We start from the raw sequence: 16,755 nt of genomic DNA, 5'->3' as shown, positions 1-16,755 counted from the left end.
GCAAAAGCTTTTATATACTCCTTATGACTACTTAAAATGTTTAATTATTTTAGAAAATGGATTTCCACAGTAATTTGAAATTATTTTGACTTACATTGTGATTGTTTGTAAACTAAAGATATCATCTAGATTTGACTATTTCATTGTTTTAACTTGTAACTCATGTTTTATTTATTTTTGATTCACTTTCTTTTAATATTTCTACTTAATGTAAACAATTTTAAATTTAGAAGACTGAATTGACGTAAGGGTATTTTTCGAGCTTCTTGAGAATTAATTAATTTTAATTTTAATTAATAAGTTTAAATGTTCTCTCAAGCGGTCTGGAAAGACAGAAAGTGTATTCAGTTTATTCAGCAATAATTATTGAAAGATCTAATGAAGGAAGATAGTATTTACTTTCTGAAGACGTCAGCCTTGTTTCATTAAATGCAATGCTTAAAATATGCTTAGTAATGTAATGCTTAATATTTTATATATTCTAAGACTTCTGAGTTATTTATGACAATAGTGTATTATTCATTTTTTGTATTTATCTTTCAGATTTTCGGCATGATCTTTTCTATCTGCCTTTGCAAAGAAATTTGAGAAATCTAGATTCCGAGCAGTCCTTATCCTCTTCTCCAAATCTCCAATCATTTTGCTCATCCTTAACCCATTGTCGTAATCCTACCTGATCAAGAACTGCAAAGAATCGTCGTGAACATTTCGATAATTGAGCTGCTCATTTACAACTTTAGCACATCCATTAAGCTCATCTCAAATACTTTTTTAGTTAGTTCTTCAACAAGAAAAAAATCCATTTTTTTAATATCGCAGATAGGGACAATAATTCTAAAATCTTAGGAAGTATTAAAATGCCAGACGTTCTCCAATAAATATAACAAATCTTAAAATCATGTATTTCAAGTATTGCAAAAGTCTCCAGTTATTGATTTATTAGCAGCAATTATTTTGAAAAGCTATGAAATACCTCTGCAATGCAATATTTATAGGTATACCAATAATATAAAATAAATAAAAAAGTTAGTAAAATGTTTTATTTTAGATTTTCACCCAGAGTGAAGAGTGTTTTAAATGCGACTGAAATTGCAAATCAAGTATATAAAAATGAATTCAATGTAATGTATTTTTAATGCGGCTGTTCATTAAATTAATTGCTTTGATCGACAATCTGTAGCAGCTGATTCATATGCAAAACGTGCAGATAAAATTCTTGGCAGTTATAATGTTGTAGTTTTCATATCAGCTGCACAAGAAAGTTTACAGAAGTCAATTACACACAATCATCATACAGATTTCTAAATATCAGTAAGAGATATTCATGAATAAGATACCAAAGTGCGTTTTTATTTTTGTATATGTTTGCTATGTATATATTTATAACATACATCAAAAAGGTTGTTTTGCTTTTTTATTATAAGTAGCTAAGTTAGCCCATGATACAATTGCGACTTCGTAAAAATGGCGAATCACAATGCGGCTTGAAATTCTAACAGACCGACTTACATTTGCATGTCAAAATCTTGCAATAATGCCTCCACCAGCCGAAACTTAACAGAAAAAAGTATTGAACATAACGTAATTATATATACCATTATTTATTTGTTATGGCAACATTTTTAATTCCGATCTAGAAATATATAGAAAAAACTTCCTTCCACCATTCTTTTATCATGCATATCTTGTGGCTTGAAACTCGGAATTTTCTTGTTAATAGTCATATGAAATATTTTTCTTTAAGAAACTGAAACTTTTGTATTCATAAAGTCAATCTTGTATTTAAAGGCAAATATGAAATTCTCGTGTAGCTCTGCAGGTACTTTTGCATCCCTATGTCACCTATGATTTTAAAAATTATGAAAATTAATTTTTTTTTTTTTTTTTTTTTTTTTTTTTTTTTTTTTTTTCATTTCTTGGAGCTTGTGAGCACTTGGCTGAGAATCAGTTCATATCAAAGTTGCCTCAGGTACTCATGTTTATCATACATGTATCTCTCATTTATTCTAAATTCCGTCAATATATAGATATTGGGAACTATTTAGCAGATGCCAAAGAGTCTTCAGTAATATAATTTAGCTAGATTATATAGATAAACTTACATTGATAAAATTTCCACAATTCATTTTGTAAGTTTTTTTTTATCAGAGTACACTGTTCTGCATATGGCCATTAGATGTGACGAAGCAGAATTTTTTAATCTAATAATGTAGCGAAGAACGAAATATTTTAATAATATGTTGAAAAAAAATGTTTAATCGTCAGAACAGTAATTAAAAAAACTCACTTTCATTCTTTGATTCCACTTTCCATCAATACAGAAGTTCGGAATAAACTTTAAAAATTTAAGAGATACAACCAGCATTAATTAAATGGCGCTGAAGCTGAAAAACAGACTTCGTTTTCAAATAACTTTAATAAATTCAACTACTCCCCGTTTATTCAAATCAAACTGTAAACATATAATAATTAAATATCCACATATAAACATCTAATAATTATCCGAAAACATAATTAAGTTAAAAATAAGTAATAAAAATGTTTTATGTCAGCTACATTCTAACGACCGAATTCTATGAACTACAATTCCAAAACATGTTGCCAACGCAAGGCAACGAATAGATGTAAATTAATTACAAGTGGCGTGAAAGTAAACAACTCCCATAAATTCAAAATGGAGGAAAAGTAGGAGGACACGATCATTACGATCTTTAATGATAAGATACTTATAACAACATAACCTTTTTCATCCAAACATGCTTTTTTCATGAATTAAGATCCATGATATTATAAAATGCTGGTTGGTTATGCTAGAGTCAGTGTTGAGGATTTCCTGAATTATTGGGAATTTATTCGTTGGGGAGGCTATTGCGTGCATGGCGGATAAGCTATCTGTAAAAAGATAGTAGGATTTAAAGGAGTGGTGACTACCGTATTTGATGGCTTCTAAAAACCAAATGATCCTACTGTGTTGCCACAACACGCAAAGATATTTAATAAAATATTTTTCGAAGAAGTTGCCTGTAACTGAAAATTTCACTTTATCATTCATAATTATCTTTTCCAAAATTTTCTCATACAGAAATTTAAAGCATCTTGTATTACCTAAAGATATGTGAATAGACTTCGCATTTCAGTATTTGTAACAAGTACAGAGTCGTAGCTAGGCTTTTCAGTGCCCAGGGATAACTGAAGATTTCGTGCCCCCTACTGCTTGCCAAGGATGGAAAACATTTAATTCTAAAATGTCGTAACAGCAGTCTGGCGCCCCTTGGATTCTGCGCCCGGGGACAGATGCCCACCCTTGCCCCCTCTAGCTACGCCCCTGAACAAGTATACATATTTCACAGATCTCTGTTTAGATATACTTACATTTGCTTCCCTAATATGCACCCTCAGAAAGTGAAATGACCTCATTTATATATCATTGCACCTTTCTTCAAATCAACGATGTTAAAAGTAACGCTTTTCCTAGAAATAAGCATTTTCACAGTAAACGCTACTACAAAATATTTTTCAATGAACAAAATTACCACAATGCAGCTGATAAGAATCTATGACACAAATGAAATATAACTATTTTAAATATTTACTTCGTAGGAAAACTTGGTAGATTTGCTTTTGCTCATAACAGAAAATGCACACAAATTTTAAAATATTTACTGCTTTATTTCTTAGATTGAAAAAGATTATTTTAATTCATTTAAGCAGCATTATTACTGTAAAAAAATCTAATGCATTACTTAGAATAGCATGTAGCTCACTTTATGAGACACATAGAAGAAATTTACTTTTTAAAGAACACATGAATATCGCTGAAGTAAAAATAATCTATAAATAAGAAAAGACTGAGAATAAATTTTTATACCTCTTTAATCGACAGTAGCAAGCACCACATATCTGCATACATTGTACATCATAATATACAACTCTGCGGAACATTTTTCTCGACGCTAATACAAACATTTTGTACATAAATCATGAAATATCAAGCTTGTTAAAGAAAGCCAAATATTTCCTTTATTTTTTAAAACAGAATTTAAAATTAAGTCATTTTCCTGAAATGTTATATATTAATAATAGATATATGAGCAGACTAAAATTTTGCTTGGGAACAGATTGCATACAAAAGCTTGCAATTTGCAAAAGTAATTAGTAAATATCACATATATATATATATATATATATATATATACATATACATGATGTTGCAGCTATAAAGCATATATATAAAATTTTTCATTGTTGTTATAATGTTCACCATTCAAAAGCTAAATGAATTTATTTTGCTAAAAGTCTTCAAAATGCCATTATATGCTCTTGCTATGTATATCTCTTAACTGTTTTTATGTGCTTCAAATGAAAATGTTGAATGGCATAAAAAATATTTTGAATATCACTGAGAAAAATACGGTTTGAATATTCAATGATGTCATTTTACCATTGAATGAAAACATTTATGTTTAAAGATTGTATTTAATATTCATAAGCTGTAAACACTTGATCATTAACTGGTCATTTCATAATGCCTGTGTTTTTAAATGTAAATTTGATGTATTGAATTGCTATTTGAATGTTTCTTTCGCCTCTGATGCAACAAGCATTTAAAAATATTTAATTATTAATATTATAAGTTCAGGTCTATCCTAATAAAAAATTTAAATAAAATACTATAATTTCCCGAATTTTACTGCAAAATTTCTTAAAACCTCTGTAAAGTTCATAAATTAACAATCTGTGAAATTACTTCCTTTAACGCATCAATAACAAATCATGAATATCATATAAAATGTAGCCCCATTTGGTACTTACGTATTAGTGCAACCCCTTGGCGCAGATGGCTATTTTTTACAGAAGGAAAAGGCGATTTCGTGAATTTTAGGATTGCAACTTACAATGGGTATGGTTACCTAAAGAACTGTTATGCACATAGTTGCCAGAATTTGGCGACTTCGGAAAAATTGGAAAAATTCTACTGAGGTGGTTGCGATAATACGTAAGTACCCTATATTTTCTACCAAATTAATCGCTTCGTTAACTTTCTGTATTCATACCTGTAAGTAATTTTGACAATATTTATTGTATTATTTTAAGAAAAGTTATGTGTTTAATACCTTAGTAAGCGTGCAGTATAATATCGCAGTAAATATGTGAAAATGGTAGGTGTGTTATATTATTCAAGAGGGATCCTACGATTAATCAAGAATATCATTATATTGCTGTCAAATTTCGCAGTAGATTTATAAGGTATTTTCTCCTTCCTTTCCGCATGCCTTCATGATGTAATTGGAATCGTAAGTGGCACCCGAACTAAAAGGTGGTGGACAATAATCGTCACCACCATCAGGATTTGGCTTTTTTTTTTTTTTTTGTGCACTTTTTCATTTAGGAACATTAACATCTAGCTGATGTATAGTCTTCAACTAAACACTTCATTTACACCGCACATTATGAAATGTCTGTAATTAAATAATTAGAAATTATGCTAAATTCTTAACTTAATAATTTTAATTCCTACAGTTTGGATGTCAAGAAATTTAAAAGGAATTAGAAGTATCCTAGAAGAAGTAAGTTATCTTCAAAACATTATAAATAAATAAAGTATCCCTATATTAATTTTTCTCTGAAACGCAAATTATTTTTAAACTTGAACTTTAATTTTAGTCCACTAAAATTAATTCCATTTTAGTGGACTAAAATTCACTTGCTGAAATAAATAAGCCGGTATATAGCATTTTCAAAATAATTAAACAGAAATCGTTTTTATAAGTGGATTATTAGTATTTCGGGATCATTAGCATATAATATGAGTTGTCACTCATGATAAGTCACTTGATAATTCATTAAGGTTAGATTACTTTTTTTTTTTTTTTTTTTTTTTTTCAAAATAGAATACAATTCTAGATCTATAGAGATAATTCTAGATTTATAACTGGGAATTGTCACTTATAGAAATAGGCCAGAATTCGATCTTGTGAGCAGAAAATGATAGTACATTAAATTAAACTTGGTTTCAAAGTATTCTTCAGCAAGTTAACGAGCCTTTTCAAATTTTCACAGGTGAAAAAATCTTTGGAGCGAATATATTTCTAGATAAACAGCTGGCCACATTCACTTTTTAACGTGGGACTACTCTCTTCAATAACGGTCTCAAGGACAAAACAATTTAAGACACGAAACAGGTCTTAGTAGAACGCTTATACGAGAATTTCCCCCTTTGTGATGTACCTGGCTAAGATTTTCCACCTCCGCCACGTGTACAGGAAATTGAGGAACATGGGTTAAGATGAATCGTTCTTTGACTTTTCGCGATAATTTAAACTCGAATTTTCGTGCTTTTTTGCTGTACTAGTTGAACTTGTATTATCCATATCGCAGTTTGATGTCTGATTTTATATCTGTCAATACGTAGGGAAAAAAATGGAGTCACACAGCCTTAAACTCTTGATAAACGGGACCGTCGAACCTGTTCGAACTTCGACCAAAAAAAGTCTTATGTAAAGAAGGAAAGGCTCCGTAGACGTAATGTAAACCAGTTTGTCTTCTACGCCGCTAGAAAGAAGAGGGACAATTCGCCAAGGGATTTGGCGACAGAACCTGTTGGCGAGAATTTTCCCCTTTGTGATGTACCTGGCCAAGATTTTCCACCTCCGTCACGTGTACAGGAAATTGAGGAATACAGGTTAAGATGAATCGTTCTTTGACTTTTCGCGATAATTTAAACTCGAATTTTCGTGCTTTTTTGCTTTACTAGTTGAACTTGTGTTATCCGTATCGCAGTTTGATGTCTGATTTTATATCTGTCAATATCTAGGGGAAAAAAATGGAGCTTTAAACTCTTGATAAACGTGACCGTCAAACCTGTTCGAACTTCGACATCAGCTTCGAGCTTTGGAGTTTTTTGGCGACATATATTTTACTCATGCGCAGTTGTGTCCCTTTTCGTTCGGAGGGAGCCACTTCTGCTGCTGCGAAGCTTTCCTTCTTAACAATACATATTCTTTGCTTCGACATCAGCTTCGAGCTTTGGCGCTTTTTGGCGACAGATATTTCACGCATGCGCAGTTGTGTCTTTTTTCGTTCGGAGGGAGCCACTTCTGCTGCTGCGAAGCTTTCCTTCTTAACAATACATATTCTTTGGCTTATATCTGATTAACCCCAAAAGCTATAGTTTTCGTTTGTAGCTTATTTGATAGTCAAAGGAGACCATTACTAAACCCCCAAAAAAGTTTTGAAAATTGACTGATTATGCTTGTATAAAATGCCGAAAAATAAAGATGCACTAAGAACACACAGCAAGAGACAAGCAGAAAAATTAAGGAAACATTTATTGAAAGAAGATAATAAAAAACATTTCGTTATAAAAAGAAAAGAACGTAACAAACGATATTGTTGCGTGCGTACGGGTTCGTAATAGATTGAATGCACAAGTCTGATAAAAAGTTAGTGAAATTTACTAACTTATCACAAGAAATATAACAAAACGCTGGATACTTCCACATTAATTATGGCAAAGCACACTAGGGCTATCTGCCTGAGGGAGGACTTTCTAAGTGAAACTGGCTCGTATACACGTTACACATGGGGAAAACACCCATGCAGCCAGCCCGTTCGCGCTTCCACAGAGGTATTCGCACAATATCATGCAATATTATCAGTAGCTATATTTTAAACTACTAAAACACTAAATAGAACGAAATTCAAAGCACAGAGAAAGCTAATCTGATTTCACCGCGAATTCGCTACAATCAGCGAACAACAGTTATCTAAACAACTAGTGAACTGTTCTCTCTCTGGCTTTTATAGCTTTTTAAATCGGCAGCACGAGAGAATTCTAGCAATTTCTGGAAAGCAAAAAACGTAGAATTACGGTTACAGTTAACATTGTAGTCAATTACATTTATTCAAATTAAATATCAATTACGAAGATAAAATTTTATTAAATGTTAAATGCACGTGCGTGCTCTTGTATTTTTACTTTTCCGGCATAGCCTTTCTCTTAAAATTCGTGACGCGCTGCATTGCACGGGTAAATAAAACAATTTTAATTACAGTTCTACTAAAAATAGCAACTAAATACAAAATCCGTAACAATATTATGAAAATAAGAAGAAGAAAATAAAATCGATAGAAGTTGTTAGTTTTCAAATAAGTCAAGGTGCTTCAGTTTTTCCTGCTGTCGCTAATAATAAATTGCAAATTGCGGTGTACCTTTACCATATTTTAGTGGAGAGATTCTTCAGCGGTGTCTGTCAAATAAAAAAAAAAAATTGATCAATATTTAAAAATCTTAGGCCCTAGGCCTATCCAAAACCAAGCAGCCGTTTGGAATAAATGTAACAGACAGCTTCCGTCAATTTTTTTTTTTTCTTTCGAAGTACAGCATAAGTGAGATTTTTGTGTAATGTAGTTATAATAGTACTTTATAACAGTTAATGTAGTTATAATAGTATAGTTATAATTTGTACTTTCATTTTTGATAAGAAAAAAAAAATAACTTTCGTTTAAAATTTTTAACTTGGTTTTACTACAAAATTACGAATGCATATCATAGTAGCTACCGATTATTTTATCCACAAAATGAATCATCAGTTAACAATTTGAGAAATCTAAGCGAATTTTTAAACTAAATTTACAGTTCATAATACATTAATCATCCGTAGACGTAATATTTTTCACGAAAGCGTTATTACCAAATTATAAGATTAACTGAAAGTCCAATCGACAAAGAAATTCTTTTGAAAATGTTCCTGTATGTTTGGAATGAATCTCAGCAGTGATACCAGAAATGTATTCATACAGAATTTGCATCTCACATATTACAGATGAAAATTAATTGGAATTTCTACTTTATTTTATATTTTTATAAAAAATTGTGGCATCTAATTTTAGCACCTTAATCAATGTACACTCTGAACGCACACAAAAAGAGAAGGACAGTTCGACATCTCCCTTTCTACTGAGCCGATTGCTGATATTTAACCTGCGTTTTTCATGTCGCGAAAACGCAACTTAGGATAAATATTAGATATACACATAGCATTGTTCTAAAATAGGCATTTTGACACAAAATTGAACTTTTTCTGAAATGACATATTGATTCTTTTCAATATTTCGATTCTATGGCTCAAATTATGCCAACGTTCCAAGTTCTCTAAAAATCGTATGAGTAGCTTTTAAAAAAATTAGCTCTCAAAATTCTGGCTCCAAATATTTGTTGAATTTGGTATTTATTTATTAACATCTCTTTTTTTATATATAAAATTTTTTTTATAAAACAGTTCGAAATTTAGATTCAATCCAAATAAAATTCGCAGATATTTGATTTATTTTTAAAAATCTGTATTTTTTTATTTATTTATTTATTTATTTTTATTTTTATTTTTATTTTATTTTATTTTTTTTTTTTTTTTCTGAATTATAACCTATAAATTGTTTTTACCGTCACCTTAAAGTAGATGTATTTCTAAGCCTACCTGTAGAAAATTAGTGTTTTTATTCAAAACTTCCTTAGGTGAATTAACGTATTGATGTGTTTTGAAGTTTGGCATCTTTGTTTTAAGCATTAATAACTCCAAATGTGGTTTATGGATCTAAAAATAACAACTATGATTTAAAAATGCAGTTTAAAGTAAATTATTTGAAAGAATGAACGAATGCACTTTTTTTCCCGCTCAAGCACAAAGAAAGAGAAAGGAAAGTAGGTTAACATAAATTAAGAATTTCTCCATGTGAATTATTCTTGTCGCAAACTGAAAAATATGCGCAAAGATTCAGATTTCTCAGTAATTTTCTCACCAAACCTTACAAAATTTAATATTTAGGAATAATTTGAGTCGTAGAATCGAAATATCGAAAAAATTGGTATGTCATTTCAGAAAAAAAAATCCGATTTTGTGTTAAAATAATACGTAAATCTGATATATATCCCTAAGTATAGCTTTGAAGACATGAAAAACGCAAGTTAAATTTCGCCAATCGGTCCATTAGAACGGAAAATATAGAACTGTCATTTTTTTATATGTGTGTGGCGTGTGCAGAATGTACCATCACAGTGATTTTACCGTACAAAAAATTATTTATGTATCAGTATTTTATCTATGTTTCGAATACGAAATATTGAGTGCTTTCAAAGTTATTACCTTACACGATTTGATCATTTGCATTTCAGCTCTTCTAATTGTAACGCCACCAGTCTTTGTTAAACTGACAGCATTTTCTATTAAAATATTATTTTTCATTCCTTTAGTGTATGAATATACAAAAAATACAAAATTTTAATATAGGCTATAATTATAAATTCTAATTTTACTGCTTTTAATATTATAATTTTTCAAAATTAAGATACTTTTCGCTCTGTGAGGAATACGTTTTGGCTTGGGGATAATCTTTTTTAAGTGAACTATAGGTGCAGTGGGGCGTTGAGATATTCATAGCAATTCAATACATTCGCATTACAATAAATGTTTTGTACTATGTCTATTATCTATGTACTATCAGTGGGTACTTCTAGTAAAGTGGCGTACGTAAGATATTTGTTATTGCTCATTAAACTCAGCATCAGAGTCGTATTTATAAAGAAAGATTTTTTTTCCCCATTTCTTTGTCCTTTTCAAAAACATCGTTTTTCATTTGTTTTAGCTCAGTTCTCCAATTCTTCTCTTACGGAGATTATTAGTTTTATTTAAATGGATAATGTGCATATCCTTTAATTTAACCTGTAAGTATTTTTTTTTATTAATTTGTGCTTTTAATATGGTATTTGAAGCAAATAATGATGCAGAATACAAAATGGCACAAAAATTCTAAATTATTCGTGCAGTTTACCAGTGCAAGAGTAAAAATATTATACAATCATGATTTCTTACCTACGCCACTGAACCCTGCCTCAGGCCTTGTTGAACTAAGTCGAAAGGAATCAAATGGAAAATACTCTGGCTTAAGCTTCAGCTGTGCTCTTTCAGCATAGCATCCATGTTTGTACAAAAGTAGTTTTGTTAGATGTTTCAAATCAGTTATTAAAGTTGATAACTTATAATGTTTCTGTATCTAACTGAATCATCTCAGTCGTTGATAAATAATGTTTTTATAATTGGAATATATTGTTGCATTTATATGTTTGAAGCTTCTCAGTGACGAAAGTATGCATGTTACAGAAAAAAAATATTAAGTTCTATAATGGTTTTAAAGTTATGAGAAATGTTATGAGAAATTCAGCTGACGCTTGTGACATAGGCAATGTAAAATACTTATTATCCACTTATCCACCTACAAAAGCAATACTTACGCTGAAAAGAGCTCTCAGATAATGAAAAAAAAAAAAAAAAAATCCAAGTATTTACTAAAAACGGTTTTTAACTTACTAATATTTGAAAATTAGTTTGAAAATAATATTACAATTAATTTTTATTGTTATGTTAAGGGGACTATTTAAATACTGGAAAATAAAAATTAAATTTATTTTTCAAAGTTGCAATTAAAAATATATTTACATATTGAAAATTGTCGATGAACAAGTATTTTAACTTGCACTTGAGGATACGAGATTCGCATTGGCGAATATTTGCAATAAAGTCAATTTACAGTATTGAAGCTATTATCGCATTCCACTGATTATGGCTATTATAATTGTCGCCAAATAAATATTTCGCCAAAAGTGCTAATGTGGTCCCATTCCCCACCAATGATTAACCATCATTTTTTAAACTAATAATCGTAGCATCCCTTCATATAGCATTTTAAAATTTAAAATTACATTATTCTTTGTTCTGCATTCTTCTTATAGCACCTCAAGATAAAAAGAAACTTCAGAAAATGTGAATCACATATGTGTAAAGTTTGCCTTTTACGCTGTCGTGAAAACTGAATAATCTCAAACCGATGTTTCCCAGATGCATTTACGTATTTTGTGCAATAAACAGTGGTTAGCAGAACTCATTGAACGACCAGAATTTACCATGCAGCTTATGAAAATTCTTTCGTTACTGAGAAGCTAGGCCTACCGTAGGCAAGTGGCACGTCATGTAGCTAATATATGCTCACTTTATGCGATAACTATTTGCACTTTTCTTCTCTGAATTGAGATGAAAGTGTAAGTTATTTATTTTTATGGTTGAAAGTTTGAAAATAATGTGTACGAATAAAGCTCTTGTCTCTAGAAATGTGTCAACGCCTCATTTAATAGATTCAAACATCATGATGCGAATTACCCTTGCAAAAAATAACTTGTGTTATAATGTTCCTTTCTGTTACAGCTTTACTTTTCATTTCCTCTATTCTACTTATTCTAATATTTCCAATCCACATCTTACACTCCAAAATGTAAGCAAATTTACATAGAATAAAGGAAGACGTTGCGTAATACAAATTAAGGTCTGAAGTATTTAAGTGACTTTAGCTACACTTTTTAACAAAGAAAGTCTACCGAACTAGAACTGGAGGGGGCAAGAATATTCATCACTTGAATTTAATAAAAGTAAATTCATTCTGGAAAACCACTCTAACATTTCAATGAGGAACAGCACAGTTACTCTGAAAAGTAGTACTAGTAGTTTTTCTTTTTCTTAACCCATACGCATCCTTCTGTAAACAATAAAAACAAATGTGCCACAGAACGTATACTGCTGGAAAGTTTCTTTCAAACAATAAAAACTAATTAAAAAGTAAGTTGTCAGAGATTTTGCATTAAAATGGTAGCTTAATTTGTCACACGCAGATATAGACAGATTATACCTAATCTTGCATTAGATATAAAATGGAATATCAAGCAAGTTTTAATGCAAATTATAATTTTAGTCCTTTTGGTAAGATCTGAAGTATATCAACTTCGTTAACTGCCTAAACCTTCACCGTCTTCCTACTACCTTCTCCAAAATTACCATCCTAAGCGAGTAAGTCACGTGAACGAATTTACGCTGTCGGTTATTAATATTGTAATGAGCAAACGTTAATACAACTGAGTGTATTTTACAGATTCTTTATAATAAATATTATTAAAATTCCAAGCATGTTAAATGAACAGAATGTGTTATGATCATAACCGAACATAACCACCTTGAATGACAACCGCTGCCCAAGAGATTTTGAATGGCATTTGGGGATATTGTAGTTTCAGCAGCTGTATTTCATTGCAAGAATTTATCTGATGTAGAAGCTAGTGGTCTTTCTCGTGCCATTCTGTGTGATACCATAAACTAGCCATGTTGAGTTGGATAAAGATCTCGGGAACGCGCCTGTCAAGGCAGAACCGTAACCTGCTTATGTTGGAGAAGTGCCAGACTTTGGATGCGTTGTGGATCTCTCATTGTTCTATCTCTAGGTAGCATCTGAAGATAAATAGAAAACCACAGTTAGTAACACGTCTTCAATACAAAGCTCTCTCCTCAGAATGTCAGATGGGTACACCAAATCCAAGTAGGACCACGATCCAGTCGCACTTCATATCATAAATACTGCTATTTATTATAAGCACGAGTTCCCAACCTTTTTTATATCTCGCGCACCTAAAAATTTTTTTAAATGTTCTCACACCCCATAAAGCAGTTTCCGTAAAGAAAGTCGTGCAATCAAATTTTACTTATAAAAAATGAAACTTAGAAACAAGAAAATGTTACAAAAATTAACATTTGAATAAATCTTTAGAATCATTAGTGATTTTTGTTTATTGGATAAGAGTTTTTCAAACTGTGGCACTTTCTTGCTAATAGCAATCGCATACCTGCTTGTGCATCCAAGCGATTTCTGAATTTTATTTTGATTGACAAAAGGGCATTAAATCTAGACTCGTATTAATATGTCGTCGCAAATGGACTGATCACAATTGGTGCTTTTTCACTCAATTTTGAAAATATATTCATTATTGAACATTCCATTCACCAGTATTGTTCCAAAATATTGCTTTCAAACTGCATTTCAAGAACACTGTTTGTTCTAAGTTGTAAAATATCTTCCTTCTGTTTTTCATCATCCGACATTATCCAGATTGAAAGAGTATGGGCTTATAACCCATGTTCCCAAGGCTTTTAGTTCTCCTGCTTTAAAATACCATCAAATGGTTTATAATGTTTCCAAGCGATCCACAATTTCTTTTCATACACTTGGAATTAAAGATTTATTGTTATCAACCATTAGAATTATACCCTCATATAACTCGTGAACACCAAAGTTGTAGCTTTGAAACTTTTTTATCTTCTGGCAGCATGTCAATATATTTACATTTTTCCTTTGAATAGATACAGTCAGTTCTTTCGTGTGAGTGAAAATATCACTCAGATTGTAGAGTCATTAGGTTAATTGGAAGCAAGAAAGATGAAAAATTAACAACCGCCTTCGCCGGGAATCGAACCACGGACCTCTCGAATACCAGCCCAGCGTGCAGAACCACTACACCACGAAGGACGCTAGGGAAGTGGGAGAAATACCTTATCAGATAAGCTACCCATTTGATTGAATTCTTAAGATTCCATTTCTCCAACCACATCATAGCCTCTTTCATTTAGAAAAACTTTGACTTTCGGCAATTAAAAAGAGCACATTAAGCATTCAAACGTGAATGCCAGCGGACTTCCGAATGAAAAACCAAAACCGAATGCTCCCTTCCCAATTCTTTCGCGAAACAACTTAGAGACGGTGGTTCAGAGCGCGACCTCTAAATTTAGTTGATGTTCTTCACTAAAGTTGCTAGAACGTTTTTCCTCTTTGGAGGTAGTATTTTTTATACCGGAGCATATCGATGATAAAACAATATGTAAGTATAACATTTTTTGTATCATCAGTGCAAAAATTCTGAATTATTTCCTAGTATAGCAGAGGCATCATCAGTATACAAAGAACTAGTAACTTGGATATCCAAGTAATACTTCACAAAGAAATCTTTGACGTATTGGAGGACGTCTTTTTCTTTTGGGGTTGTTTTCATGCCTTTGTAGAACAGGAAATCTTCCATTATTGCAAAATCATAGACACACCTCACCAATGCATGTTGACTGTAATTTACATCAGTTGTTTCGTCTACTTGGAGAGAGATTTTTAAGGGACTATGTCTAATATCAGCCACAACTTAATCCAAAATGTAAAAACTCAAAGCACTAATTCGGCTTTGAATAACATTTGAATAATTGTTGCGATTTCCAATGCAAACGATTTTATCAACAATTCTACAATTGTACGGAATTCTTGTATTTGTCTACTTTATACGACACATGGTATGAGGTTATCAGAAATGGTATTAAACCTAATTTTGGAACGGTTGCTCGAGAGTCAAATCAGACTCTTTTAGCTTTCAATGATTCAATATCATTGCTTGCAAAATTTGCACTACCACGCCAGTTGTTGGAATGTTCCAGCAACTTAATATAATCATTATTCCATTTTATATTCTTTGACATCAGGAATGTTCATAATAATTTAAGAAATATAACCTAAAATATGGATAAAGTTGATTAGATGAAAAATAATAATAGGTACGTAATATAAAATAAGTATACTCCTTGTTCGAAAAGAGATAGAAGAGAAATGAGCAGGGCATGAACACAAAATTCACCACAGAATGTTCTCAGAATTAACTGAGGGAATGGAATTTGCTTAATTTAAGATGCATTAATTCCATAAATTCCATTTATTCCTCGGAAAATTTTCCTTAATAAGGTTAAAAATTAAAAACAGGGAGATTTAGTGATCTACCGGGGAGACTAGTAGATGTGATGAAAAACCAAGAAAGTTGATAGTTATGCTTTAGTACTCTTTCCATAGTCCTCATCAGGATGCAAATTAGTTTATAGACTATTTAAGTCGAAATTTCCCATAGTCTTCACCAAGATGCAAATTAGTTCACAGAGTATTTATGTCCAGGGTTTTGTGTGTTTTAGGGCTAGAGCTTCTGGCAGCGCCTCCAACACGTTTTGTTATATTGACTAACTCTGCCAATGAATATCCCGGCTTTAGCAATTTCGTTAACCGATGTTAAAACCCGTCATTAGAATACTGAGCCAGTTTAAACAGAGCATTTTGCGTAGTCTCCGGCTACACTATCCTTAATTTGAAATTTCCTTTTTGTTATTTTAAAATGGTGGAATTTATTTGTAGAGTATTTGTATTTTTAAAATGTGGTGGAGTTTATTTGTATGCATAAATTCTGCTTTCTGTTCAGTTAAAGACTAAATAAAAAAGTTATTTATATCCTTCTTAAGACTTTGTCATAATATTTTAAACGTTAATAGGCTCAGAAGTTAATAGGCTGTTAATAGGCTCAGAAGGACTGTGATTTAATTTCTACACAACTAGGAGCCTATAAATTAAAGAATGAAAAATTCTGCTGTTCCGTTGGGCGTAGCCATACGGGTTTTTTATTTAAACTAAAATGTTTTCTCTATTTCTTATATTATTCTTTAAAGTCTCCCTCAGTCTTCTGTAGAATCTTTTAGTCGAACAACTTTAATCTTTTCCCGGCTCCAAAGATTTTCACAGCCGGTCATACAAATAAGGACCACGTAGTGTCCGGACATCCTTTTGCTCACATTTACCTTAAAATATATAAATAAGTAACGGATGTCTGGTTGTAATTAAAAGAGTTTCCCATAAACAAGAGTTCCCTCTTTTATCCGGCCTAAGTATAACTTTTAGTACCCTGGAGGTACATAATTACACATAAACAGAATTTTAATGCTTGTAAAAGAACACTGTAGAGCAAAAAATGTTTTATGCCAGGAAATTCTGTCTTTCGCAAGTGCTATGGACGACAGTATTGGCACTGAATTG

The 16,755-nt window shown here is 31.4% G+C and overlaps 1 protein-coding gene across 2 annotated transcripts in view; it reads left to right on the top strand.

The window, feature by feature from the left end:
- The window catches only part of LOC118195100 (CD151 antigen-like), a 170,352-nt gene extending 158,191 nt beyond the window's left edge, over window positions 1–12,161 (top strand). For both annotated transcript variants that reach the window (XM_085811351.1, XM_085811350.1), the window contains exon 8: window positions 544–12,161. In XM_085811351.1, coding sequence (XP_085667477.1) covers window positions 544–588 — 45 coding nt within the window. In that variant the 3' untranslated portion in view covers window positions 589–12,161. The remainder of the gene's footprint in view (window positions 1–543) is intronic.
- The last annotated feature ends 4,594 nt before the right edge of the window (window positions 12,162–16,755 follow it).

This window comes from Stegodyphus dumicola, chromosome 2, assembly GCF_044657685.1.
Source record: "Stegodyphus dumicola isolate Sdum_Otavi_A_Nest chromosome 2, ASM4465768v1".
NCBI lineage: Eukaryota > Metazoa > Arthropoda > Arachnida > Araneae > Eresidae > Stegodyphus > Stegodyphus dumicola.
Note: the sequence above shows the minus strand (reverse complement) of the source record. Positions and strands in the feature narration are given on the sequence as shown.